Raw genomic sequence first — 26,087 nt, forward strand, 5'->3', positions numbered from 1 at the left:
ATTTCCGTTTTCTAACTAAAAAGTTAACGGTTTTCATTTTACCATGAAGTTTAGGGGGTATAAGTAAAAATTGGTCAATGTATAAGAGGTGTAAGTGAAATTAGCCCTAAAAAGTAAAGTGATAATCACAATGTTGGGTGTGCATATTTGTATAGAGCTCTATCTTATAGTATTTGATAATGAAGAAGTCCGACAATTTTTTTTTGGTTTCAATTTGGGTTTGGTGCGGATACTTTCTTACACTAAACCAAAACAAACCGGGTAGTACAATTTCACAACAAAAACCGCCCAACTACCCAGCGGGTAGAAAAAGTTAAGAAATACTAGCCCCATATTGATTATTCGTCGGTTTCAGATAAAATTGCCATACCTAGACACCTAGAGCTAAGGTCGGTCAATGCAAAATAGTGAAGAAATTAAATTGCGAGGAAAACGGTTCATTAACGTTAATTGATAACGATCGAAAAGAAAGGGAAAGAAGCCATTAGATATAGCCAACTAACGTTCTATAGAGAGTTATATTATCTGATAATGATACTTGACTTGCCAAAGTCTTTGCTGTATGGAGTAGTCTTAGGAACATATATAGCCACCAGTAATTGCAAGATTTTTTTGAGTGAGCTAGGCAGGCCCACATTGTTAATTATATAAAACAAAACAGAGACTATTCTTGTCTTTTCTGATAATGACCTATATTGGCTTTTCCAAGTCTTCGTCAATTGCTTTATGAACTCCAAGGAATACGGCCATGAGACGAGTGATTGTAAGACTTTTTGAACGAGGCAAGGCAAACACACATGGGTAAACGGAACCAACACGGAAAGATGGGGCCAGAAAGACTCTTTCCATCTATTCTTGTCTTCTCTGAATCTCTGATAATGACCTATAGTAACAACTGTAGTAAGCTAATAACAATCTTATATATATTTCATCCCATATTTGATAGTCCAAAAGTTCAAAATAACCTTGTGAATCATATTCTTATAGTGCATATCGTAACTTTTACGTAAGCTAATCAATCGTAACTTTTTAGCAATAGATTCATAACATTTTGGTGCATCTCGTAACTCTTATACAACAATAAGGTTTGTAACGTTTTCATCGCGAATCATAATATTTTGGTCTGTTTTGTAAGTTTTAAAAAAAATGTAACATTTTCAGCAATTCGTTTCGTAACATCTTGGTCTGTTTCATAACTTTTTAACTAAAAACTCATAAATTTTTAATAACATATAATCAATTATGCAATCAATCATGATCAAGTACAATCGATTGGTTAATCAAATATGTAATCCATTCTGTTGATGTTCAATTCCGTAATTCAATTAAACATTATAACCGCTTTTGCAATTGAATTGACTGCGATCGGGAAATAACGTGAAATCGATTACTCAATCAATTTGCTAATTGATGGGTTTCGGTAAGTCCTTTAATCGATTGCAAAATAACTTAGAATTAACATTGCAATAGGTTTTGAAAGCAATTGTTCTGGATAACACAAATAATTAATTATATGACAGATTATATTTCTTTGTGGTTTCATTTGCTAATTAATTGATTGGTATTGATAACACTTATAATTGATTATCTTATCAAATTGCAGTGTTACTTATTCGTAATTCAGATGCAAGCACTAATTTACAAGGCACTAATAGTACATCTGCTGACAAAAGACAAATAGCATGTACTAAATATTTTCGTCCCAAAAGGGTAAATTTATCTTGTGACCATTACTCTCTTGCACACCTATTAACTTTGGTAGTGTTCCCTACTTGTTTAATTCGGATGCATGAATTCACTATCCCTTTTAATTGGACTATTATGTGAAAGTTCACTATGCAATTAAAGGCATTGTGAAAAATATTAAATAGAATAATATTTTTTTAAAAATCAAAAGAAAAAAATTGGCCAAACATAATTCTAGGGTTTTATCACCCTGGAATTTTCTATTTGAATTTTGTCAGGTTTATTTGCTTCTCCTCCTTTAATCATTGTCTCAACTTAGTTCTTGATTGCCGAGAAACCGTATGTAGAAGGAGGAGGAACAGATATAATGGATCGAACTGATAGAGGTGGTGACAGACGGACTGGGATGAGTGCCGACAGACGGATTGCGATAAAGGATGACAATGGGTCTAGGGTTTGTTCGAAAGGGGGATTAGAAAGACAATAGGGTTGTATTATTTCTTTTCAATTATTTGGGTTACCTATTGTTTAGGTAACCAGTATTTTGTTGTAATCGTATCGTAACTTTTTTAATGGTCTAGATTATGTCTTAAGCATGCAATGACAAACAATGGGGATGCATATCATACACATTTAAATAAGAGGTGTGTATTGTAGCACTTCCCAATTACCAAATAAGGGGTGTCAATAGTAGGGAATAGATACTCATTACAAGATTTTTCAATGAGCCAAGTTCCACATTATACACTAAAATCGATGGTGACGGATACGAAATCGCCAATAAATATCAAATACAAGAGACGATATTACCAAGTCTGTGCTGCAAGATTTTTCTAATGAGTTCTATTCTACGATAATGACTTGGGTTTGACAAGTCTTTGCTAGACAGAGTCGTAAGGACATGGGCATCAATCCCTAACGGTAAAACATGGGGTTCTCAATCAATGTGAGATTTTTCTAAAACAAAACAGAGATGGAAAGATGAGGAGATGCTATTCTTGTCTATTCTTTGATAATTACATACGTATTTTTCAAGTCTTTGCTTATTTATGGAATCCAAGAAATATGCCATGGCCATGAGCGATCGAATTTTTTTTTGAACGAGTCAAGCTCATGTTGTTATATAAACATACGGAACCAACATGAAAAGATAGAATGACTCTTCTCATCAGTACTATGGTAATGACATGCGACTTTGCCAAGTCTTTGTTGCTTTATGGAGTTCTAGTAACATGGCCGTTAGTGATTGAAAGATTTTTATAACAGAATCAAGACTCAAGACCCATCTAACAAACATGGACAGAGAAGGGAAGATTTCTATTGAAATTGATAACTCTGGCATGCTACCTTGCTAAGTTATTGTCACGTCGTATTTGGTCTCCCAAAGATATATTAGTCAAGGTGCAGACACCCTAGGATACGGATACAAAAATTAATGCTACTTCGTGGAATTATGTTCTTAAAAATTGCAAACTTTTTTCAAATCAAAACTGTGAATTTGAATTAAGTTGTAAGAAAATTGAAAACCTAGTAACATTTGTTGTAAAAGCTAAAACCTAGTTACTTATTCGTAATTCAGATGCAAGCACTAATTTACGAGGCACTAATAGTACGTCTGCTGACAAAAGACAAATAGCATGTCCTAAATATTTTCGTCCCAAAAGGGTAAATTTATCTTGTGACCATTACTCTCTTGCACACCTATTAACTTTGGTAGTGTTCCCTACTTGTTTAATTCGGATGATTGACTTCACTATCGATCCCTTTTAATTGAACTATTATGTGAAAGTTCACTATGCAATTAAGGGCATTGTGAAAAATATTAAATAGAATAATATTTTTTTAAAAATCAAAAGAAAAAATTTGGCCAAACATAATTCTAGGGTTTTATCACCCATGAATTTTCTATTCGAATTTTGTCAGGTTTATTTGCTTCTCCTCCTTTAATCATTGTCTCAACTTAGTTCTTGATTGCCGAGAAACCGTATGTAGAAGGAGGAGGAACAGATATAATGGATCGAACTGATAGAGGTGGCGACAGACGGACTGGGATGAGTGCCGACGGACGGATTGCGATAAAGGACGACAATGGGTCTATGGTTTGTTCGAAATGGGGATTAGAAAGACAATAGGGTTGTATTATTTCTTTTCAATTATTTGGGTTACCTATTGTTTAGGTAACCAGTATTTTGTTGTAATCATATCGTAACTTTTTTAATGGTCTAGATTATGTCTTAAGCATGCAATGACAAACAACAGGGATGCATATCATACACATTTAAATAAGAGGTGTGTATTGTAGCACTTTCCAATTACCAAATAAGGGGTGTCAATAGTAGTGAATAAATACTCATTGCAAGATTTTTCAATGAGTCAAGGTCCACATTATACACTAACATCGATGGTGACGGATACGAAATCGCCAATAAATATCAAATACAAGAGACAATATTACCAAGTCTGTGCTGCAAGATTTTTCTAACGAGTTCTATTCTATGATAATGACTTGGGTTTGACAAGTCTTTGCTAGCTGTTTTACAGAGTCGTAAGGACATGGCCATCAATCCCTAACGGTAAAACATGGGATTCTCAATCAATGTGAGATTTTTCTAAAACAAAACAGAGATGGAAAGATGAGGAGATGCTATTCTTGTCTATTCTTTGATAATTACATATGTATTTTCCAAGTCTTTGCTGATTTATGGAATCCAAGAAATATGCCATGGCCATGAGCGAACGAAATTTTTTTTGAACGAGTCAAGCTCACGTTGTTATATAAACATACGGAACCAACATGAAAAGATAGAATGACTCTTCTCATCAGTACTATGATAATGACATGCGACTTTGCCAAGTCTTTGTTGCTTTATGGAGTTCTAGTAACATGGCCGTTAGTGATTGAAATTTTTTTATAACAGAATCAAGACTCAAGACCCATCTAACAAACATGGACAGAGAAGGGAAGATTTCTATTGAAATTGATAACTCTGGCGTGCTACCTTGCTAAGTTATTGTCACGTCGTATTTGGTCTCCCAAAGATATATTAGTCAAGGTGCAGACACCCTAGGATACGGATACAAAAATTAATGCTACTTCGTGGAATTATGTTCTTAAAAATTGCAAACTTTTTTCAAATCAAAACTGTGAATTTGAATTAAGTTGTAAGAAAATTGAAAACCTCGTAACATTTGTTGTAAAAGCTAAAAATGATCTTATAGCTAACTTATAATCCCAAAGCTGAAAATATCTGAAACTCTAAAAGTTGTACAACACATCTCTACAAACATTTTGCATGGTGTAGTATTGGTGAAGCATTTTGAGGTTGGAATAAAACTGATGAAGCTCTATATTCAGAGCTGCTAATGCTGATTTTATCTCAAAAGTAAGATATTTTTATGGAGGTTGCTTTTGGTTTTGGACTTTGGACATTTTGGTTTCGAATCATTTTTGGCCCTAGGATGTTGTAGACATATTTTGGTTGGTTCATTTCTAATTGTGTTTTCTTTTAGGGCTTTGAGTGACATATGAATCAGATTAATTATTAGGGGCGTGCGTCCAATTCTAGCTTGTTGGGATGCTTTCTCCCTGTTATGATGCTTTCGTGCCCTTTGATCAATCCCTTTCATCTTTATAACTTCCATTGTTGTTGATGAATTAATTTCTTTTCTTTTGTTGGACGAAAAAAGAAAATATATAAAATTAAAAGTTCGAGGCTGTGTTCAAGTTCTTCAAATCACCTTGAATCTAAGCTATACTAATGTTGTTTTTCTCTCAAAAGCCATATATTATTATGGAGGTTGCTACTAGTTTTGGATTTTGGACGTTTTGTTTTCGTACTATTTTTGGTCCTAGGATATTGTAGACATATTTTGGTTGGTTCCTTTTCGACTGTGTTCTCTTTTGGGGATTTTGAGTGGCATATGAATCTGATTGTCGGCGGTGAGCGTCCAATTCTAGCTAGTTGGGATGCTTCCTCCATGTTATGATGCTTCCGTGCCCTTTGATAAATCCCTTTCATCTTTATACTTCCATTGTTGACGATAAATTAATTTTTTATCTTTTGGTTGATGAAAAAAGAAAATCTCTAAAACTAAAAGTTCAAATCACCTTGAATCTAAAATTTCGTGAGAGGAATATTTGATAAAAAGAAAATCCATACTGTAAGAAGAAACTAAAATATATATGAAACTACTTTGGAAATTTTAATGACCAACCATTAAACAAGATGGGTGTGTGATGTGGTTGCTTCCTTCTTTATCATGTATGTTACATTGAAAGGCAAGCAAATCGCACAAAAAGCCAAGGAGGTGAGGAGGAGGCCATGTCAATTATTCTATGACGGTCCCCATGACATGCATGGCCAAATCTTTTCGGTTGGGTTGCAATTAATCATTTTTAGGCACACACAATTTTAGTTAATATGTATATGCAAAGATATGGATAAATTAGTAAAATTGGATTTCGGATGTACTTTGATTTTTCCGCAAATATTTTAAAAGTAATGTACTAATTTCATCTCACTTTAATTTTTTGGTTGCAAATCGGGTACCAAGTGGTACCCTACGACCACATCCGGGCCATCCAAAAATTTGACCTACCGTCCAAATTAAAAGGTACCTAACGGATTTAAAAATAAAAAAAGAAAAGAAAAAGTGTGTTTCAATCCGAACCGTCGATTGTATTTTTGAACGTTCCGAATGTGCGTGTTGGGTATCACGTTAGCTGTACCCCGTTTGCACCCAAAAATTTCTCAACAAAGCAAAACTATACATATATACACCATTTGAATTACTTGACTCTCAAAGTCCTAGAGTATTAAATTGCAGTTTCCTAAATAACCAACAAAGCAAAACTATGCATACACCATCGAATTACTGGACTCTCACAGAATTTCGAGTTTACTCGATCTATCGGTAGTAAATAGTATTGGAATAAGGGCACAACAATAGATGAGTCCAAATTAAACTTCTACACGATACTCACAAACAAAAGATAGCGCATTTGACTCCCCCAAAAACTCTGTCCAATTATGCAACAGTACTTCTCTCAATCGGATTCAGAAATTATCTCTAAGATACTGCTAAAATGCCTTCCGCCCATGTTTCCCCTTGTAATTGACCCATTGGTGGTAGAAAAGGGATTCGGGGGCATGCCCAAAGTATCTCCATCTCCCTCAAGCATTTGAACCACAGCTTTCATTGAGGGCCGGTCTCCTGGGTACCACTGGATGCACCAAAGTCCTACAACTGTTAGCTTCTTAACAATCTTGGCATCTCCTCCTTCCTCAACTTCATTGTTATTTACTTCTTCGCGATTTAAACGATTATAAATCCATTCAGGAAAGTAAACTTCATCGCTATTTTCTTCTGCACAAACATCAATGTTCTTCTTCCTCCCTCCAACCATTTCAAGCAACAACATTCCAAAACTATAGACATCTGACTTGTGTGACACATTGCCGAAGTTCCTAGAGAACACCTCCGGTGCAATATAACCCACGGTTCCCCTAGCAGCTGTCATGGATACAACGCTTTGTTCTTTCGAGCACAACTTGGCTAGCCCAAAATCAGAGATTTTTGGAATGAAATTTTTGTCTAACAAGATGTTATGAGGCTTAATATCGAAATGAAGGATTCTTTGATCACACCCTTGATGAAGATATTCAATTCCTTTGGCTATGCCTATACCAATATCTTGGAGCTTCTCCCAACCAAGTGAAGCTTTTTTATGATCCGTTGATATGAACTTCTCTAGAGAATCATTCGGCAAATACTTGTAAACAAGAGCTTTTTTATACCCATCAGCACAATATCCGACCAAGCGAACCACATTGACGTGGTGGATCGTACCTATTGTTCCCACTTCGTTGATGAAGTCATCTCCATTACCAGTGAAGTTGTTGAGGATCTTGGCTGCGATAGGAACATCATTGGAAAGCTCTCCCTTGTAAACTGTTCCAAAACCTCCTTGGCCGAGGATTTCCTTAAAATTTTGAGTGATTTTCTTTATCTCAGCATATGTGTACCTTGTAGGCTTGAGAGCTCTGTAATTCTCTAAAAATCTTTCAACCTTTACTTGATCCTCTTTCTTTAAAATGATGGATCTATGGGTAAAATATGTAGCTATGGCAAGTACAACAAGAAGAAAAATGCCAAGTGGGATCAGTCCTGCAAGTTTGAGCAACCAAATTATTAAGAGAAGAGCAATGATACGTACATACCCATCAACCACACCTCCTACCATTCTCCTCTCACATATGTGTGGAGTGACCAAATTATTAGGAACCTCTTTGTGGATCTCATAATTATGTATGTGTATCCACACAAAATGGAATTCCACACATATGTGAGAGGGGAAAAAGGAAATAATTCCAACCACTCCCCGTCATTTGTTGGAGGTGTGATTGGTATGTGTATTCATTAATAGAATGTAGAGAAAAAAGATGGGAGAAAAAAGAAAGATAATCCACCTGTAACAAGTGGGGCTTTCGCTTCACCTGTATAAGACAATACAAAGCGCCAGTCAATTTATCGTATGAGGAATTTATAAAATTAAATCAAAACTTGTTTACTTTTTTCATGAAGTTGCCAAGACCCAAGCATCAAAAACCCAACTTGAAGAAGTTAGGCTCCATTTGTTTCCGTATAAATTATTTTACATGAAAAAAATATTCCCGAAAAATCACTTATAAAATAATTTCGCGACTTTTATTTTTGTGTGCTTTGCTACCGTCGATAATGAGTTTTTTTTTTTTCCTTCGGCTGCACCATATCGAACTTTCAAGGTGAGTGAAGTAGGAAGATGAATTGAAAGGATATGAATTTCGAATTTGAAGGTGAATAAAATTTGACCGTAAGTTATTTTTGTTGATTTGCTGTAAAAGGTTTTAATGAAGAACATGTTTGACCTGTATTTTAGGTAGCCAAATAAAGGAAAATCAGAAAATCTTTTACCAGAAAATGTTTTCACCCAAAACAAACAAGGCTATCTGTAACTTTTTAATTAGTTGAAAAAGAAATAAAATTATAGCACGAGGATAAGTGAAGTAAATTAAACATTCTTCCTTTTCTTTTGAAGTATGAGATGATGAGATGTACCTCTTGTTGTTGGTGGCTTAGGGTTAAAGCATTCGGTTTCATACTTCTTGCTGTTGTTGCTACTACTCCGTCTGCAATACTTGCCTTTTTTTTCGCATTTCCAACAATCTACTGGTCCGTTCCACGACCAGCTGGCCAAGTTGCCAGCATACCGAAGGAATTCTATGTATATACATGGAACTGATGGAATGGTATGCATCTTTGTGCAATTCAAAAGGTTTTGCCTGATAGAATCTGAATTCATCAAGTACAGATGGTGACCTAGACGGCTAGGGCATGGGAGTGATGCATATTTGTTATAATAATAATATGGATCTAAGAAGTAGGAGGGCTCAGGGAGTGGTGAGGGACAACTGAATATGTAGTGTTCACAGAGAGTAATACTGTTCCCCGAGAAATATAGGAAGGGAGAGGTGTTGAATATTAAGCTTAGGTTTTGATGCGGAAAACAACTGGAGAACTGGTATGTTAACTCCTCGTGGCGGTAATCGATGTCTTTGACCACTGCCTTGAAAAAGAATGGGCTATCAACCAGGGTTTCGCTGTTGTTGGTAGGAGAGCAGGTTAGAGCAAAGCCAGGCCCATAGCCACAACGAACCGATTGATTATCCTTTAGCCAGAACGGGAACCGGATTTCGGGGCCCTTGTCTCCACACCTCCTGGGCCTGCACTCATCATCGTGATCGCGATCATGTGCTCCAGCTCCACCCCCTGTAGGCGACAACAAGAAGAATGAGAGCACGAGGAAGATCAACATTTTTTGTTATTAGTTGTTGATGATCCACTGCTGTAGAGTTCTTTCATAACTTTATCCACTGCTGTAGAGTTCTTTCATAACATTTTGTTATTAGTTGTCTTTGTGTCAAGGTGTTGTTCTATGTAGTACTCCCTCCGTCCCTTTTTTAAATGTCCATTGCAGTTCTGCGTGCCATTTTAATTGCCTATATTTCTCGATGTATATTATACAATATAGATCTTATTTGATAAATTAATCTCAATTATTTCTATAAGACAATAATTTTAAAAATATAAAAAATAACATACGTCAAAATATATATAAGCCAGTGAAAATGACACATAGAACCACTGTGGATATTATTTTTTTATCAGCAAAGAAAAGATTTTCAAATCATTCGAAATAATAATACGAAACAGAAACCCTGTATTGACACTCCAGGACAGGAAGCATCATAAACAAAAGTAGTATCTCACTTATCACTACATCTCACCTCTCATTTTTTTCAAAAAAAAAAAAATAGAAACAAACTTTAAAGTTGGTAAGGAACCAACAAACACCTTTAAAAAAAACCAGCCCCCAAATAAAAGGCAAAGTCCAACACCTAAAAAGAAACTGTCCAAAACAAAAAGAAAAAAATAATAAAAAACCCTAAACCTAATCGGTCTGCCCGACGAAACCCATTCTCCCACGCCGCCCCGTGGCTTGCGTATACCTAGGTCTATGTTACAAATTTTATTTTATTTTTTGTTTTAAAGATGTGCATTTTTGTTTATCTACACAAGGATGTATCTTGGAAATATATAGCGCTTATAGTTTCAAATGATATGCATATTTCTGATGTGTGGAATGCATATTTTTCATTCTAGATTCACGACCATAACTGGTGATTTGTTTATTTTTTAAATATTGTGATATGTTAAAAAATTCACGACCACTGCAACTATCTCCTCTTATATATGTATTTCATTTAGTACTCCCGATACCATTATACCACAAGATATATCTAAACTTTTACCATTACCATTACGTTGCTTAATACTTTCTCTGTCCCTTAATTAGAGTCCAATATTTCATTTTGGGTTATCCCTTAATAAGTGTCCATTTTGTAAAGTTAGTGAGTAAAAATTGGTGCATTGTCTATTTTGTCCCTAAAAGTAGATTCTATTTTAAAAAGTTAGTGAGTAAAAGTGCAATGATAATGGGTAAGTAGAGAAAGTGGATGAAAAATTTGATGTGAAAGGTATAACGATGATGAATTTTTAATAAGTTGGAGTTACGAAACAGGACACTTAAAAAGGGACGGAAGGAATAACTTATTCAAAACCTTGACAAGTACACTAAAATGATATTCCCTTCGTCCCTTTTTTAGAGTCCAGTATTTCATTTTGGGCTGTCCCTTAATAAGTGTCCATTTTGTAAAGTTAGTAGGTAAAAGTTGGTGCATTGTCTATTTTACCCCTAAAAGTAGATTTCTTTTTGAAAAGTAAGTGAGTAAAAGTGTAATGATGATGGGTAAGTAGGGAAAGTGAAGGAAAAAGTTGATGTGAAAGGTATAATGATGATGTCTTTTTAATAAGTTGGAATTACGAAGCAGGACATTTAAAAAGGGACGGAGGGAGTACTTGTACATGGAAAGATTCCTTGGAAGGATACAGATCAAGAATGGGACTAGGGGGGTCTAGTGGCGGCGACCGCCACGACAAGAATTTTATAAAACGCAATTATTATATGTGAAAAAAATATATTTATTCCCAACTTATATAGTCTCGCCACTACTAGATTTTTTTTTTAATTTTTTATTATATACTAGTCATAAACCTTATATTTTTTTTCAAGAAAGTAAACCCAAAAAAGTATTCTAAAACTAAATTCAATGGGCCAAAATGAAATAATATAAATGATGATGTGTAATTAAGAAAAAAAACTCCACATTAATTCTAACCCTAAAATAACTTAACCTAAAAAGGTAAAGGAATTTTATTATAATGTCACTCCTTAAATTTATAATGTCACTCCCAAAAGGGAGTGCGGTTATCAATTTGAGAAATCCATAGAGGGATCTAAGGAGTAACATTATAAATTTGGGGAGTGACATTATCTTTGTGCATACCGATACTCTGGACTATTAATGAAGGAAGCATGGTAATATGCACATAAATTGAATTCGGTCTCTAGGCCTGCTCTTTCTGATGCCATTTGGTTTTGATTTGGGGGCATGGTTCCACAGTAAAACACGTGTAGGGAGGCTACTGTTTAAGTAGTATTCTGAGACTAGCCACTTTGTACATATTGTCAAAAGTTAGGTCTGTCTCCAATCCTCTCCCGCTCATACCCCCATTGATTGGAGACTACATGAGTTCTACTGTTATTGTTGTTGGAGTAGTATTATCGATGCCCAAAATTAAAATTAGTCTTTTTTCGTATTCTATGTGCAAATAAAAAATATCATTTACTAAAGTTTTTATTATGTTTTTTTAATTTTTTCTGAAATCGATGACTATTAATATTATAGTGCATTTTTTTATTTTTTAATATATATTCTGATTTCGTCTTTGATACAGATTAAAGGCTGACCATGTCAGAGGAAGCAATATGGATCATACTCTCTCTCTCTCTCTATAAACTTATCTCCTTCCTATGTCGAGCAGAAGGCTTCTCTCCGATGTCTACAAAACCCATTGTCTTCTTCTTCTTCTTGCCCTGTTTTTGGTCAACTGCTATGCTCAAACAATTCCCAATTGTGTCTCCTCTTGTGGAAATATCCACAACATCAGTCACCCATTTCGACTGAAAGGATATCCAGAACACTGCGGAAACAAGAAATACGAACTGGAATGCGACCACAATCGTCTTGTACTGCGCTTGAAGTCCTCCGCAAAATACTACGTCCACTCAATCAACTACAACAACTATACAATCCGACTAGTCGATGTTGGCTTACAACAGGGAAATTGCTCCTCCCTCCCTCTTTATTCTTCGTCGGATCTCAACTTTACTGGTTATTATGGTGCCGCAGACGGACCAAATTACTTAGCGTACAATCCGGGAGACGATGCTGCTGCTCTTGCGGCTTATATTTTTTACCGTCATCATCCAATCCCATGGGATGTGGCTGTGGCACTCTGGGTAGATTGTGAAAAGCCAGTAAAATCTCGATTGTACACGGAAAGTAATACTAGTGCTTCTAGTTGTATTGATAAAGCAACTTCATCTGCACTCTCTTCCGGGGAAAGGAGACGCTATTCTTACTTTCTGTTCGGAAGCTTAAAACTTTCGGACGTGGCAGATCAGTGCAAAATAGATGAGATACGTATAACAACGTTGTGGTTGCCAGCTGATAAAAGCCAAGCAAACATTTCCTACTCGGATTTCCACAGTAAATTGGAGTATGGGTTTGAGCTTTCCTGGCTGTCCTCTCTCTGTGAAAAATGCCAAGAACAAGGGCGCTATTGCGAAATTGGGTCTAATTACAGCGCCAATTGCTACAAATTCTGCTATTATTGGTCCGACGCCCGAAACAGAACCTTTGGATGTAAGTAAGATTTTCTATTCGATACCTTAATTAATGTGAACTCTACTACGCCACTTAAGTAGCAGTAGTAGTGATGAACTTATACAAAATGAGGCTATAAAATACTCATCTGTGTCCAAATGTTTTTATACCTTGAAAGTACTGCTGGGTACCCGAAAAAAGAGCCCCGAAGTTATTCCAAATCCCCCGTGTCTTAATTTATTTGTCCGTCGTTCTATTTTAACCGGATAAAAAACTAGTTATTATATCTTTAAATTGGCAATTAATCTTACATTTAATATGGATCATATATATCGATTTGTTCTATAATACAATGTTTTTAAAATCATATAAAATATTATAAATTACAAGATACAATCATTTAAAAAGTGACACAAACTTTCAAAAGTGACAATTAAATATATCTTTAGAGATATTTATAATTGTTAATAGACTTTTATTATTAACGGTAAAAAATACTTATTCGGGGTTAAAAAAATCTAGCATTGCTCTTATTGTACTCAGTCACATGCCACACAGATTTCCACAGTAAATTACATTTGCGTCATTAGGACTAACAGCACTGGCACTTTTTATTAACAGCACTGGCAATTTAATTATTACGTACAGTACTACAAAATACTGTTATCCATTTACTATATTATCTACTACATTATTTGTAGGACTCACCTCGAGTCTCAAAAAAATACAGAAAAAATATCCATAAATTTTAGAATAATATTTTATGGGGCTCTGTAAAAAATCAGTTCCAACTGATATCAGTAAGTATTATTTCTTGATTTGTAGGGGCAAAATTACTCAACTGCATAGTTTCGCTCTTACGAATCAAGAAATAATACTTACCGATATTTGTTGCAGTAATTTTTTACAGGGCCCCATAATATATTATTTTAAAATTTATGAACATTTTTCTCTATTTTTTTGAAATCTAGGGTGGGCTCTACAAAAAATGTAATGGATGATGTAGTGATTGGATGTAGTGTACCTAGACTTCCTGTTTGATGAAAAATGCCAAGGATGAGGCTATTGTGATATTGGGTCTAATTACACAAGTCCTTGTGTTTGGTTCACATTTTAGTTTAATTTTTTAATCATTATCTTATTTCTTTTTTTAATCATTATCATATTTCTCTAATAATTACTTTCTCATCTAGTTTTATCTTTCTCCAATCATTATCTTTCTCTTCAATCGTTACTCTATCTCTCTCTCCACCTATTAATAAAACTAAACTAAACTAATATGCGAACCAAACAAAGCCGTCCCACTTGCCTCAAATACTGCGCTCGGTACTCAGATTTCGACAGGTCCTTTAGAAGTGCGTAAGATTTCATGCCCGATACCTTAATGTGAACTCTGTGTATAGTAGTTACTAACTTACAAAATAAGGCTATAATATAACGAACCATGCTACCGGTTGTGCACAGATTTTGTGGTGGGGCCCATCACGGGTCTCACACAAATGATCCGAGCCGTTCATTAAATGTAAAATATTTTTTCAAGAGTCCCCGTAAAAAATCAGCTCAATCTAATACCTATAAATGCTCCATCCAATCATCTAAATTTTCATTCAGATTTTCAGGAAATGAAAAGTTAAATGATTAGATCAAGCACCTATAGATATTGGATTGAGCTGATTTTTTACAAGAATCCTTGAAAAAATGTTTTATATTTAATGAATGGCTCGGATCATTTGTGTGAGACCCGTGGTGGACCCTGCCACAAAATCTGTGCACAGATTGTATGTACGAATATCATTTCGGTAATATAACAATAATTAGAGGCTATACGGAATCATCTGTGTCTCATCTGTGTCCAAATGTTTTTATGCCCTTTCATTCAAGCTCTGTCAGTTGCTACAAATACTGCTATAGCACCTTCAAAGAGAGGTCCTTTCGATGCAAAAAAGGATATAATGGTAATCTGTACTAGCGTGCACAAATTAAACCTTTTTGGGCCCATTTTGAGTTCCAAAAAAATGATCGGAGCTGCTTATTTTGTTTAAAATACTTTGTTAACAGTCTTTGCAAAAAATAAGCTTAATCCTGCATCAGTAAATTAAGTCATTTACGAAATATCCAATTTGCTTTAGAATTCAGGCTTGAATTATGGGACAAAGTTGGACGTTTAGTAGATGCCTTAACCGATACCGGATTGAGCTTGTTTTTTGTTAAGTCAATAAACAAAGTATTTCAAACAAAATGAGCGGCTCCGATCATTTTTCTGCGCCTCGAAATGGACCCAAAACGACTCTGTGTGTGCTGGTATAGCACCTCTGCTTTCTATGTTTGTAAGATTTCCTATTCGATGATGAACTCTGCTATATGCCACAAAAAGTTGAAGTAGTAGTTACTAATCTCCAGAGCCTCTTTAATTGGAAGGTGAAAAAGGGGAGTCCATATTGGTAACAAAGGAAAAGAGCCAAGAAAAAAAATTATTTTTATACTTTTTTCTCAATTACGACGATTAGCAAAACACAACTATTTGTATATCTAATGTAATTCATTCCCTAAAAAATTGCAGGTCTCTTGGAGATTATTTTCTATGGTAAGTGCTCTCTGTCTCATCTGATTTTACTCTTTTGGTTTACAGTATGTTATTGAAATGTTGTAATCTGATAGCCACAAGTATCCCTGCAACTATAGAAGATTACTTTGGTCCTCTTTTATTACTATTATTGTTGTTGTAGTTGTTATTGTATGAGACCTTTTGAGTATCCTTGCAAGCTCTGTATGGACTGGCCTTGTAAGAGTTGACAGAGCCTGAAAAACTTTGAATATGTGATCTTAATTAGGAGGAAGACAACACCTACGTCTCATGCCTTCACCACCAAACTAACCCATGGGATAGTGAATTTAATTTGTTCAATACCTTAATGTAATTGATGCATAATTTTCACCTTACATTTATAGGCATAATATGGGAATGTGAGAAGTGTGTCAGACATGTTAATATATTAGATTCATGAAAAGAGAATATTAAACGAAATTTACTTTATAAGATAGTAGAAAATTTGTTTAAATAAATTTAGTCATCTCCTTCCCTTGCACTTAATTAACATGAAAAATACTTTGTTTAATAGTTTTTAGTTTTTTGTAGTTTGAAAAAGTGATGTTACAAATTTTGGTTATCCAATTTTGATTACACCATTGTGGACCTCCACGTACATTGCTAACCTTAACAACTCCTTAAATGGATAATTAAAAGGTGATGTGACAATTTTTGATTATCCAATTTTAATTAGTCCACTACGGATACTATAACCCGCTAGCCACAAGTATGGAGTAGCATTAGAATAAATCACTTTGCTCGACTTTGGTAATACTGAGTTCTTCTAAACTTAACTTATTTTTTTTGAACAGCTTTTAAACTTAACTTAATGTATTTTTTCGTTTTGTGTGTTTTGTTCGTTTTTTTAAAATTTTTGTTAGATTCGCGTGTTTTTTTTTTATTAATCATGCATCTCGACGAGAGAAGTTTAAAAAGTATAAAATTATAACCAAAAGAAAAAAAAAAGTTTACTAAAGATGAAAAAGATATCAAACTGTCGATCTTTAGAAGCTTAAAGCTGTCTTATTTAAATTTTTTCAACATCGGTCCATATTTTTCCTAATGGCTCTATCTTCTAACTCCTTATAATTAGATAGACCGAATTTATGGTAAGATTTGTAAATGCATCTTAGACAGAGTTATAATTTCATACATCTATGGAACTACCTTGATCGGTTGACTGAACCATATTTATTGCAGCTTATTTCTTGCCTGGGTACAAAGTTCCTGGGTTCATAATTACAGGTGAGATCTATTCCTTTTTTACTGCCCAAAAACTTTAGAAATACCGTTACACCAAAATTGGGTGTAAACAGGATGAAGAAGGAAATATGGAAAAATTTAGGCCAAGTTTTGGGATTGTAAATTTAGGGATTAAAATTTTCTGATCCCGTTGGGTTGGGCCGGAAAGGGAAGGGAAGGTACGTATAAGGGGTGGGAATCAGGGATAAATTTAGGCTTAAATTTTCTTGATTTATATGGGATTCTACACAAAATGTGGGAATGTGAAGCACCGTTTCAAAGACGCAAAATCTCTTTTGGTGCGATTCAAGAAAAAAATTGTTGGGAGTTCGTCCGATGCATCAACCTGCCAATGAGTGCTCAAGGCCCAATTTGTGTGTGAGTAATGGCAAAAAGTCCACTACATTACTTGGGCCCAATATAAATTAATTGAATGACCCATATCCGCTTAAAATGCTAAGTCTTATAAATGATGAGTCATTCAATTGTATATTAAGGTCAAACTCTTTTTCTATTTATCCAATGTGGGACTCAACGTTCATACATGTTCTAACAAAAAAGTGGCCATTGTATACCATAATTCTAGGACATGCATTGGTGGTAATGGCAAAGACCTGAAAGTTCTTTTTGTTTTGAATTAAGTTTTTTTTGGTTTCGTATTTGGTCATATTTACTTTACCCTGAGCAGGAGGCATCCTTGGAGCAAGAACTGCATGTGGGATTTTGTGCCTATTGGCATTTTTAATCTATAAGTTTAGGAGAAGACATTTATCAATGTTCGATACCGTTGAAGATTTCCTACAAAGTCAGAACAACCTGATGCCGATTAGGTACTCGTACTCCCAAATAAAGAAGATGAGCAGAGGTTTCAAGGACAAGTTGGGGGAAGGAGGCTATGGTTCTGTATACAAAGGAAAGCTCCGGAGCAGTTATGTCGCGGCGATAAAGATTTTAGGAAAGCCCAAATCCAATGGCCAAGAATTCATCAATGAAGTTTCTACCATCGGAAGGATTCATCATGTAAATGTGGTTCGACTAATTGGATTCTGTGCTACGAGATCTAAACGAGCTCTTGTATACGAATTCATGCCTAATGGCTCTCTTGAGAAATACTTATTTTCTCAAGAAGGAAACATCTCTTTGAGTTGCAAGCAAATGTACGACATTTCTGTTGGAGTGGCGCGTGGGATTGAATATTTGCATCAGGGTTGTGACATGCAAATTCTACATTTTGACATCAAGCCTCACAACATTCTTTTAGATGAGAATTTCAATCCAAAAGTTTCGGACTTTGGACTTGCGAAACTATATTCAACTGATGATAGCATGGTGTCTCTTACTGGGCAAAGAGGAACAATGGGTTACATGGCTCCAGAGTTGTTCTACAAAAATATTGGGCGCGTTTCGTACAAAGCTGATGTATATAGTTACGGGATGTTGTTGATGGAAATGGCAGGCAGGAGGAGGAACTTGAATGCATTTGCCGATCACACAAGCCAAATTTACTTTCCTTCGTGGATTTACGACCAATTCAAAGAAGGAAAGGAAATCGAAATGGGAGAAGCCACGAATGAGGAAAGGGAGATGTTGAGGAAAATGGTTATAACAGCACTATGGTGTATCCAAATGAGGCCCACCATTCGTCCTTCGATGAACAAAGTCGTAGAGATGCTTGAAGGAAACGTTGAAGCTCTTGAAATGCCTCCCAAGCCTTTCTTAACTCCTCAAGAGATGCCAGTTGAAGATCAATGAATCAACTTATATCTCTGTCTATTGAGTTGCTAATTCTACTATTTGTAGTCATATTATTAGAGTACTGTCGTTAGGACTATTACATGTTAGTAGACTTCTTATCAATTTGTAGTGTATTGTCGAGGAAATGTCCTGACGTCCTCTCATAAGTAAGAACAGTCGATCTGGTTCAATAAATTTTAGATTTAATCGTCTTATGAGAAATTAGAGAAAATTAAATAAGCATCCTATATGGAGATCTTATTTAGGTGTCCATCCTAATGAGTTTAAATACTTATGTCTTCATCCTTAAATTGGTTGATTGACCAATTTTGCCCTTATTTAATTTCTTCATTAATTAACTCTCTCTCTCCCTTCAAATTTAATGTCTATCCAAACACATTCTCTCTCTCAAATCTCGGAGAATACATAGCCGGAGAAGTCTCATTTCTCTCAAACACATACTCATAATCTAGTTAGGGGACCCCCATTACTCCCTCTTCCTCTCTGCTCTTTTCTTTGTCAATCCCCGTACATTCCAACATGAATCAAAGCAATAATGCACCGAAGAAAACAACTCCTCTTGACCCCATCACCACCACCACACGTGCACGCACGTTTCAAATCGAAGCCATGGATTGGATTTGTGTTTCGGCGAACCACTCCCGTCCGACCGCGACCCACCCCGTTTGTCCCACTCCGCACTTGCGGTGACCTACCACTTCGAACCACTCCAGATCTGGGTTTCAAGTCGACGGCGGCGCATCCGGATTATTAAAAAAAAAAGTCGACGGCGACGTTCTAAAATAGCGTCATTGTAGTCATTGATCTTGGAGAAGAACTTGGAACAGAACCGTTGTCATCAATTTTTCGTTTCATTGATATTTAGAAACGAGAGTGGACGACATCAAAACAGTCATGAATGATCGAGATTCTAAGGTTGAGTCACATCGTTTCCGTCCTCTTAATCGCCGCCGTTACCGGATTGCGTTGCTGGAATATCAGTTTTAGGTATTATATTTTTCAATTTTTGTCATGTTTGTGAATTGATAATGTTTTGTTCATCTACCTCGATTGAAATCTACACTTCTCAAAACTTGTCAAATTTTCTGATTTTTGTCATGTTTTTTTATTTGATTATGTTTTGTTCATCTACCTCGATTGAAACCTACACTTTTCAAAACTTGTCATGTTTTCTGATTTTTGTAATATTTTTTATTTGATGTTTTGTTCATCTACCTTGATCGAAACCTACACTTCTCGAAATTTGCCATGTTTTTCGATTTTGTCATATTTTTTAATTGATCTTGTCTTGTTCATCTACCTCGATCAGGTTTCACCATGTTTTATGAATTGGTCATGTTTTGTTATGTTTTTCGGCTTACACATTCGTTTTTGTAAGAGTAATATTTTCTTTTTAGATTTTTGGGGAATGAAAATATGAGAAAGAAGAAATTCAAAAGATTAGGTGAGAGAAATGTTTGAAAGAGGAGAGAGAATTGAGATAATTAGAAAAGATTAAAAAAAAAAAGAGAGAGAAAGATTTGAAAAATCAGGAGAGAGAAAGGGTAATTTAGGATTTAATTGAATTTGAGGATGGAAAGATAAGTATTTAAATACATTAGGATGAACACCTAAATAAGTAGGGTAAAAAGGATGGCTAATTAAGTTCCCCGAGAAATTATTGCTCGTATTATTTGGCTTACACGCTTTCATAGTTAAAAATATTTTGTGTTTTGATCACCAACCAATTTCTTAAGGGAGTCTATTGTTGCGAACACATATATAATGATACTCTTCAATTGCAGGAGAAGCTAATGAAAATAATCTAGGAAGAAATTTGCCGAGTTGATCCAGTGCCTTCACTATGGATGGTGGATGGTTTTGTGATTGTTTTGATAAGAATTGATCAAGTGGTTCGGAAATCCTCAATACATTTTCCTTACAGACAACTAAAGTTGTAGTTTGTCCTTCTATTTTTTGAAAATTTCAAGCCGCTTTTATGAAAGAAATAGTAGATAGACATATTTCTATAGCAGTAAATTGGAGTATGGGTACGTTTGAGCTTTCCTGGTTGTCCTTTCTCTGTGAACAATGCCAAGGACGAGGCGATTGCTACTGTCACTTCCTCCAAAATACTGCTATAGCTCCAAATACCGGTATAGCGCCTTCAAAGAGAGGTCCTTTCTATGTGCGTAAGATTTCCTATTCGATACCTTAATGAACTCTTCTACATCACAAAAGTTGAAGTAGCAGTTACTAATCTCCAAGAGCCTCGTTGGATAGTGAGAAAGGGGAGTCCATCCTCACCTAATCTCACCACTTTTGGTGAGAAAGGGAGAGAACCAATCAAAAATATTTATTTTTGTATTTTTCTCTCAATTTCTTACCAAAATGCTCAATTAATCAAATGAATGATTTGACTAAAAATCAATAATTTCTCTTCGTTTCTTATGAAATCCTTCTATTCAAAGAGGCTTTAAAGTAATTAGAGGCTATTTAGGTTGCATTCATGTGAATTTTTTTTTTTGCTTTTTCGTTTTGTGTGTTTTGTTCGTATTTTTCAAATTTTGTTACATTTGCCTGATATTTTTTTAAATTAATCATCCTTCACAACAACATAAATCTAAAAAGTAAAAAATTATTACCAAAAGCAAAAAGAAGTTCACTAATCAAGTAGATACTTATTTATGAGAGTTCTAGTGACAAAATTTAACTATGACTCTTTAGAATAAGATGATTAGAATAATAAGATTTTCCCACTAGTTCAAACGGATTAAAAATTGGAGCACTTAATTTTTTAACCATATTTGTAAAACCCATAATAAACCCCACAAAATATTTCTTGCCCATTTGTTGTGCCCCAAAGAGGGCCCTTGGCAGAAAATATCTAATTCAGTAGAGAGTGAGTGTAAACTGCCTGGTTTTGTGTAATTGTGAAAAAGTAACTAGCTAAAGTAAGAAAAGTGAGTTTCAGGGATTAATTTGGTCTAAAATCAGTTTAGAACGTCATTACACTTTTTCTGCTTACTTGGGTCAAGTGACAATGACTAAACAAGGGATGCAAATTGCAAATGTTATTTTTCGTAGGTCAATGTGTAATTTGTCTTAGATGCAATTTAAACCTCATGGACTGTGATTTGAGACGGGTGTTTCACTTTTTTAGAAAATAAAGGTAATTTCAAATTCAAAAATTATATATTTACACAAATAATTTTTCTACCAATATGGATCTTCTTTGAAAGATCTCATTGAGATCTTTTAAACGGTGGGAAAAAAATCAAAAAATTATTTTTCATTTTCGTTATATTTGAGTTTGAAATTACCTTATTTTTAAAAAAAAGAAGGTTTAGAAATAAAGCGGAATGGGGCCTGGTTCCCTATTAATTTTAGAAGGGTTTTTTTTTCAGCATATTCATTTAAAAATTTCGTACAGTATCTACAGATTATCACTGGAATACATATCAGACCATACGCCATTGTTTCCTACACCCAAATACAAAAATACATATACACAGCCAAGCCCTAACGATATACAGGAAAAACAAAGAGACGAATCTAATATCTAGCGCCTAAGTAAAAGCTATCGCTCATTCCACACCGTTATCAACAAGAATTTGCTTACGTGGAGCTAGTACCTAGACAACAGATGTCTCGGAATGGCAGAGCTCCATATGAAAGACAATATAAAAAATATATGGAAATCAACAATCCACCCGAGTAAATCCGGACCGAAACGAAATAAAGAAAGCATACATTCCCTCCGTCATTGAGGGGAGGTTAACATGGCAAAAGCCTTTGGTTCAAAAAAAAATATGGTAAAAAACCTAAGGGTCGGGCTCAAGTCAACAATTTTTTATTTATTTTATCAGCAGGTCCAATTCAACAAGTGTAATTCACAATTTGATGTATTTTAATGGCGAGGGTTTGAAGTTCCCTGCTAGCTTCAATTGGGGTCGAGTATTGGTTGAGTTACATCAAATTGTGAATTACATCAAATACTCAACCAATTGGTGCTAGTTTAGTTAGTCAGGACTCTTGTATCTCATTAAGAGGTCAGAAGTTTGAGTTTTTTCACATGCGTGTGGATGTTCATCCCTTAGAGGGCTTTTCATTTCTTTCTTTGTTCTACCCTACAATGAGTTTATTTCTTGTATTGGTTGAGTTGCTTGTTGGGCTTGGTGGTCTCGTGGACTCTCACAATTAATGTAGTGTCCCGGATTTGTACTTTTTATTTCATATCTGATGTAAAAAATCACTCTTCTATCGATTGACAAAAAAAAAAAATAATGGAGAATTCTTGACAAGATTATTGACATTTCATCAAGTTTTTGTATTTATAGTGTATTGTAGTTACCGCTGCAAACAAGTCGAATCGAGCCGAGTTTTAGAATGTTTATGTTCATTAGTTCATTAAGTTTTCAAACGAACTCGAGTCGAGCTCGAATTCAATGAAAATTTGACAAGCCGAGCTCGAGCTAACCAAACTTGCCTAGGTTTAACTCGAACTTATTCACGAACGTTAACGAGTCAAAAATATTAAAAATACTTATACTCTCATGTACACGTCTAGAACTACTACTAATTGTAACGCCTCGTTATTTTCTAAAAATAAACTCCAAAATACATTTTATTTTAAACACTTCTAGGCCTTATTTTCTCCATAGATAAATTACATCACCACAATAATCTTAAGCCGTCTTCTAAATAATCTTCTACATGCTCCATAATTATCAACTCTTCCAAGACCTCTCCAAATTAATCCTTATATGCTCCGATTCAATTTCCACTAACCCGACTCCACTCCTGAAAAAGAAATTATTTGGGAAGAATACGATACAACAGAATAACAAAGCTCATAAGTAGAATCAATAAACGATAATCGACCACCAAGTCGAAGCAACAATCACAAGAGACCTTATACCATGTCCTTCTCAGTACATGACCAGTGACACTCCCCCAATACCTTCCTCACCGAGTCATCCTCGACCCATTCTGGCTATTGGATAGGCTATTGGTACATGAGTTCACTTGATCCCTGTACTAAACAATTCTATAGTACTCAGCCAACAACATCATATTCGATACCAATTATTCCACTTTTCAATGATATCCACAAGATTGAACAAATATCACGAGATAATCAAAAGGAGTACAAAAGTGAGAGTGAAGAAAGGATTCCGGCAGTAGGAAGCATATTGTATACTCCCCGGATTACCTCAAATATAACCGGCCGTTTCGTCCACAAATCAATGCCTTAAAAATATTTTTTCATACCAATATCCACCCTTTAAAACATCACTAACTATTTATAAACTAAACTCTCAAATTTTTTCTCTTTTATCTCTCTCTCTCTCTCTCTCTCTCTCTCTCTAAGCTAACAATTTGAATGAGAAGTGAGGTGTGTGGAATGGAGGGGAAGATCTCTCTCTCTCTCTCTCTCTCTCTCTCTCTCTCTCTCTCTCTCTAAGCTAACAATTTGAATGAGAAGTGAGGTGTGTGGAATGGAGGGGAAGAGTGAAGCCTATTTATACTAGTAGAAAGAAGATTCTAGATTATATCTAGATCAAATCAAATCTAATCATATCTTATATAATCATAACCATACCTTATAAAATCTAATAATATATAAATCAAATTTAAGAAAATCCAATTATATCTAATAATATCTAATCAAATCTTATAAAATCTTATAATATCCAATAAAATCTACAAAATCTTTATAATATCTAATAAAATCCAATCAAATCTTAATATATCTAAGTATATCTTAGGATATCCATTCATATCTTATCCTAATCATATCATATATAATAAAATCCAATGAAATCTTATCCTAGATTTTTAGGATCACGGACCGAAGGCTAGGGTTCTATAATAGTTGGGTACAAGGATATCAAGGTTTAAGATATGTAAAGAATAAAAATAAAAATCCTATGACATCAAAGGGTTTTTAATAGCTAGCTCCTAGAGTTAAATTATAATACAATCACTTTAATAAATGATAAAATAATTTTTAGTAAAAGAATTATAATAAAATGTTTAAAAAAATTGACGTGAAAATTCGGGTCATTACACTAACAGTTTAATTTTTTTCATAAATAAGCTCATACATATAAAAAAAAAACTATAAAACATATTAACATTTTAAATTTATAATACTTTTGAATATTTATACATGCACAAGTTATCAATTTTTATTAGGAAAAATTTCAAAATGACACTTGAACTTTGCACCAAATGTCACAGATGCACCTGAACTTAAGTTAATTTCAATTAAACACCTGTACTAATAAAATCTCCAAATTTAGACCCCCGCCGTTATACTCCATCCACTCAGTCCCAAAACTTGCTGACATGGCATCTCCAACCCGTTTAAACTGCCCCATTGCACATGTTTCCAATAGGGGACGATGCACCCAAGAGAAACCCATCACTTTACCCATTTCTTCATCTTTTCCTTGTGGTCCCGAGCATAAAGAAGAAAAAGTTAGGGTTCCTCTGGATCTTCATGGTAGAACTCTCAGGATGGGTTTAGATTGAAAAGTTAAGTAACTTATTTTTTTGTCTTTATTCAAATTTTTTTTGTATTTGTTTGTTTTCCGCCAAATTTGTATGACTTATTGAATATTCGTCTTGAAGAGAGGAATCGGAAAAGTAAATTTTTTTTTATCGAAACTCAACTTATTTTACTTATTTTTTTCTTTCTAAAAAGAATTATGAGTTTCGATCAAAAATTTTACTTCTCTGATTCCTTTCATCGAGAAGCATCAATAAGTTATAAAAGTTTGACCCAAAACTAACAAATGCAAATTTTTTTGAATAGACAAAAAATAAGTCACTATTTGGCTTTTAAAGCCAAATCGGCCCTCAGTTCTCTTCATCATCTGTTGAACAAGGGAGGAGGAAGGGCTTTAGGTCTAGGGTTGATGTGAGGGAGATGGTGGAACAATAGCCAGACTTCTAGAAAGAGAAATATATGGAAATCAATTAGGTTGAGGTTATTTTCCCTCCAAAACATGAGGTAAAGTGCGGGGTTTAGCTTGGGTGCAATGTTTCGTGTTGTAAACATGCACAATGGGGCCACTTAAATGGGTAAGAGATACCTCGTCAGTAATTTTTTGGATAGAGCATAACGGCGGGGGTTTAAATTTGGGAATTTTGTTAGTACAATTGTTTAATTGAAATAAACTTAAGTTCAGGTGTCTCTATAACATTTGGTGCAAAGTTCATGTGCCATTTTGAAAATTTTCCTTTTTATTATGTACGTGTAAAAAATTATATATATTCAAGATCATATGTGTTTACACCCATTTTTGGCCAAAATTCAGAAAATCAATTTATTGGTTAGAAGAAGGCCTTGAATGATGGTCTCAGGCCCTGAAAAGCCTCATGATCGGTAATCCATTAAATCAGACCAATTTGAATGCCACTGATCGAGTTGAGTTGGCAAAGGCCTGGGCCAAATTAATGCCTAAAATTTCATTATCACAAATTCAGGCCCAGGATTG

At 34.8% G+C, this 26,087-nt stretch overlaps 3 protein-coding genes and 1 non-coding gene across 5 annotated transcripts in view; 3 read left to right on the forward strand and 1 right to left on the reverse strand.

Annotated features, from left to right (window-relative positions):
• Positions 1 to 6,452: 6,452 nt before the first annotated feature.
• Positions 6,453 to 9,541, reverse strand: LOC131329947 (rust resistance kinase Lr10-like). Its single transcript, XM_058363393.1, has 3 exons — positions 8,785 to 9,541; positions 8,157 to 8,183; positions 6,453 to 7,854 (listed from the first exon to the last, which is right to left on the reverse strand). Exons 1-3 carry the CDS (start codon positions 9,539 to 9,541, stop codon positions 6,734 to 6,736), a joined length of 1,905 nt encoding a protein of 634 aa, XP_058219376.1. The 3' UTR covers positions 6,453 to 6,733.
• A 2,108-nt stretch (positions 9,542 to 11,649) lies between these two features.
• On the forward strand, positions 11,650 to 11,757 carry LOC131331634 (small nucleolar RNA snoR100). The gene has a single exon (XR_009201443.1). It is a non-coding gene; the product is annotated as a small nucleolar RNA snoR100 (small nucleolar RNA).
• A 343-nt stretch (positions 11,758 to 12,100) lies between these two features.
• Positions 12,101 to 15,864, forward strand: LOC131329954 (uncharacterized). Its single transcript, XM_058363401.1, has 2 exons — positions 12,101 to 13,055; positions 15,577 to 15,864. Exons 1-2 carry the CDS (start codon positions 12,161 to 12,163, stop codon positions 15,654 to 15,656), a joined length of 975 nt encoding a protein of 324 aa, XP_058219384.1. The 5' UTR covers positions 12,101 to 12,160; the 3' UTR covers positions 15,657 to 15,864.
• Positions 15,865 to 16,652: 788 nt separating this feature from the next.
• LOC131329953 (rust resistance kinase Lr10-like) overlaps positions 16,653 to 26,087 on the forward strand; it is a 66,530-nt gene continuing 57,095 nt past the window's right edge. The window contains exons 1-2 of one of the 2 annotated variants that reach the window (XR_009200895.1): positions 16,653 to 16,848; positions 17,534 to 18,686. Coding sequence is in view for 1 of the 2 variants with exons in the window: in XM_058363400.1 (XP_058219383.1) it covers positions 17,620 to 18,597 (978 nt within the window). In the remaining variant the exon portion in view is untranslated. Of the gene's footprint in view, positions 16,849 to 17,533; positions 18,795 to 26,087 lie in introns of those variants that run through there. The other variant, XM_058363400.1, reaches the window with a different exon arrangement.

This window comes from Rhododendron vialii, chromosome 6a, assembly GCF_030253575.1.
Source record: "Rhododendron vialii isolate Sample 1 chromosome 6a, ASM3025357v1".
NCBI classification, from domain to species: domain Eukaryota; kingdom Viridiplantae; phylum Streptophyta; class Magnoliopsida; order Ericales; family Ericaceae; genus Rhododendron; species Rhododendron vialii.

Bases quoted from the DNA above. Each gene is read 5' to 3' on its own strand.
- LOC131329947 (XM_058363393.1), bottom strand. From the start codon at position 9,541: ATGTTGATCTTCCTCGTGCTCTCATTCTTCTTGTTGTCGCCTACAGGG. The intron at 8,184-8,784 runs GTACATCTCATC...TGTCTTATACAG, and splicing joins TAAGCCACCAACAACAAGAG to GTGAAGCGAAAGCCCCACTT. The intron at 7,855-8,156 runs GTGGATTATCTT...TCAAACTTGCAG, and splicing joins GAAAGCCCCACTTGTTACAG to GACTGATCCCACTTGGCATT.
- LOC131329954 (XM_058363401.1), top strand. From the start codon at position 12,161: ATGTCGAGCAGAAGGCTTCTCTCCGATGTCTACAAAACCCATTGTCTT. The intron at 13,056-15,576 runs GTAAGTAAGATT...AAAAAATTGCAG, and splicing joins CCGAAACAGAACCTTTGGAT to GTCTCTTGGAGATTATTTTC.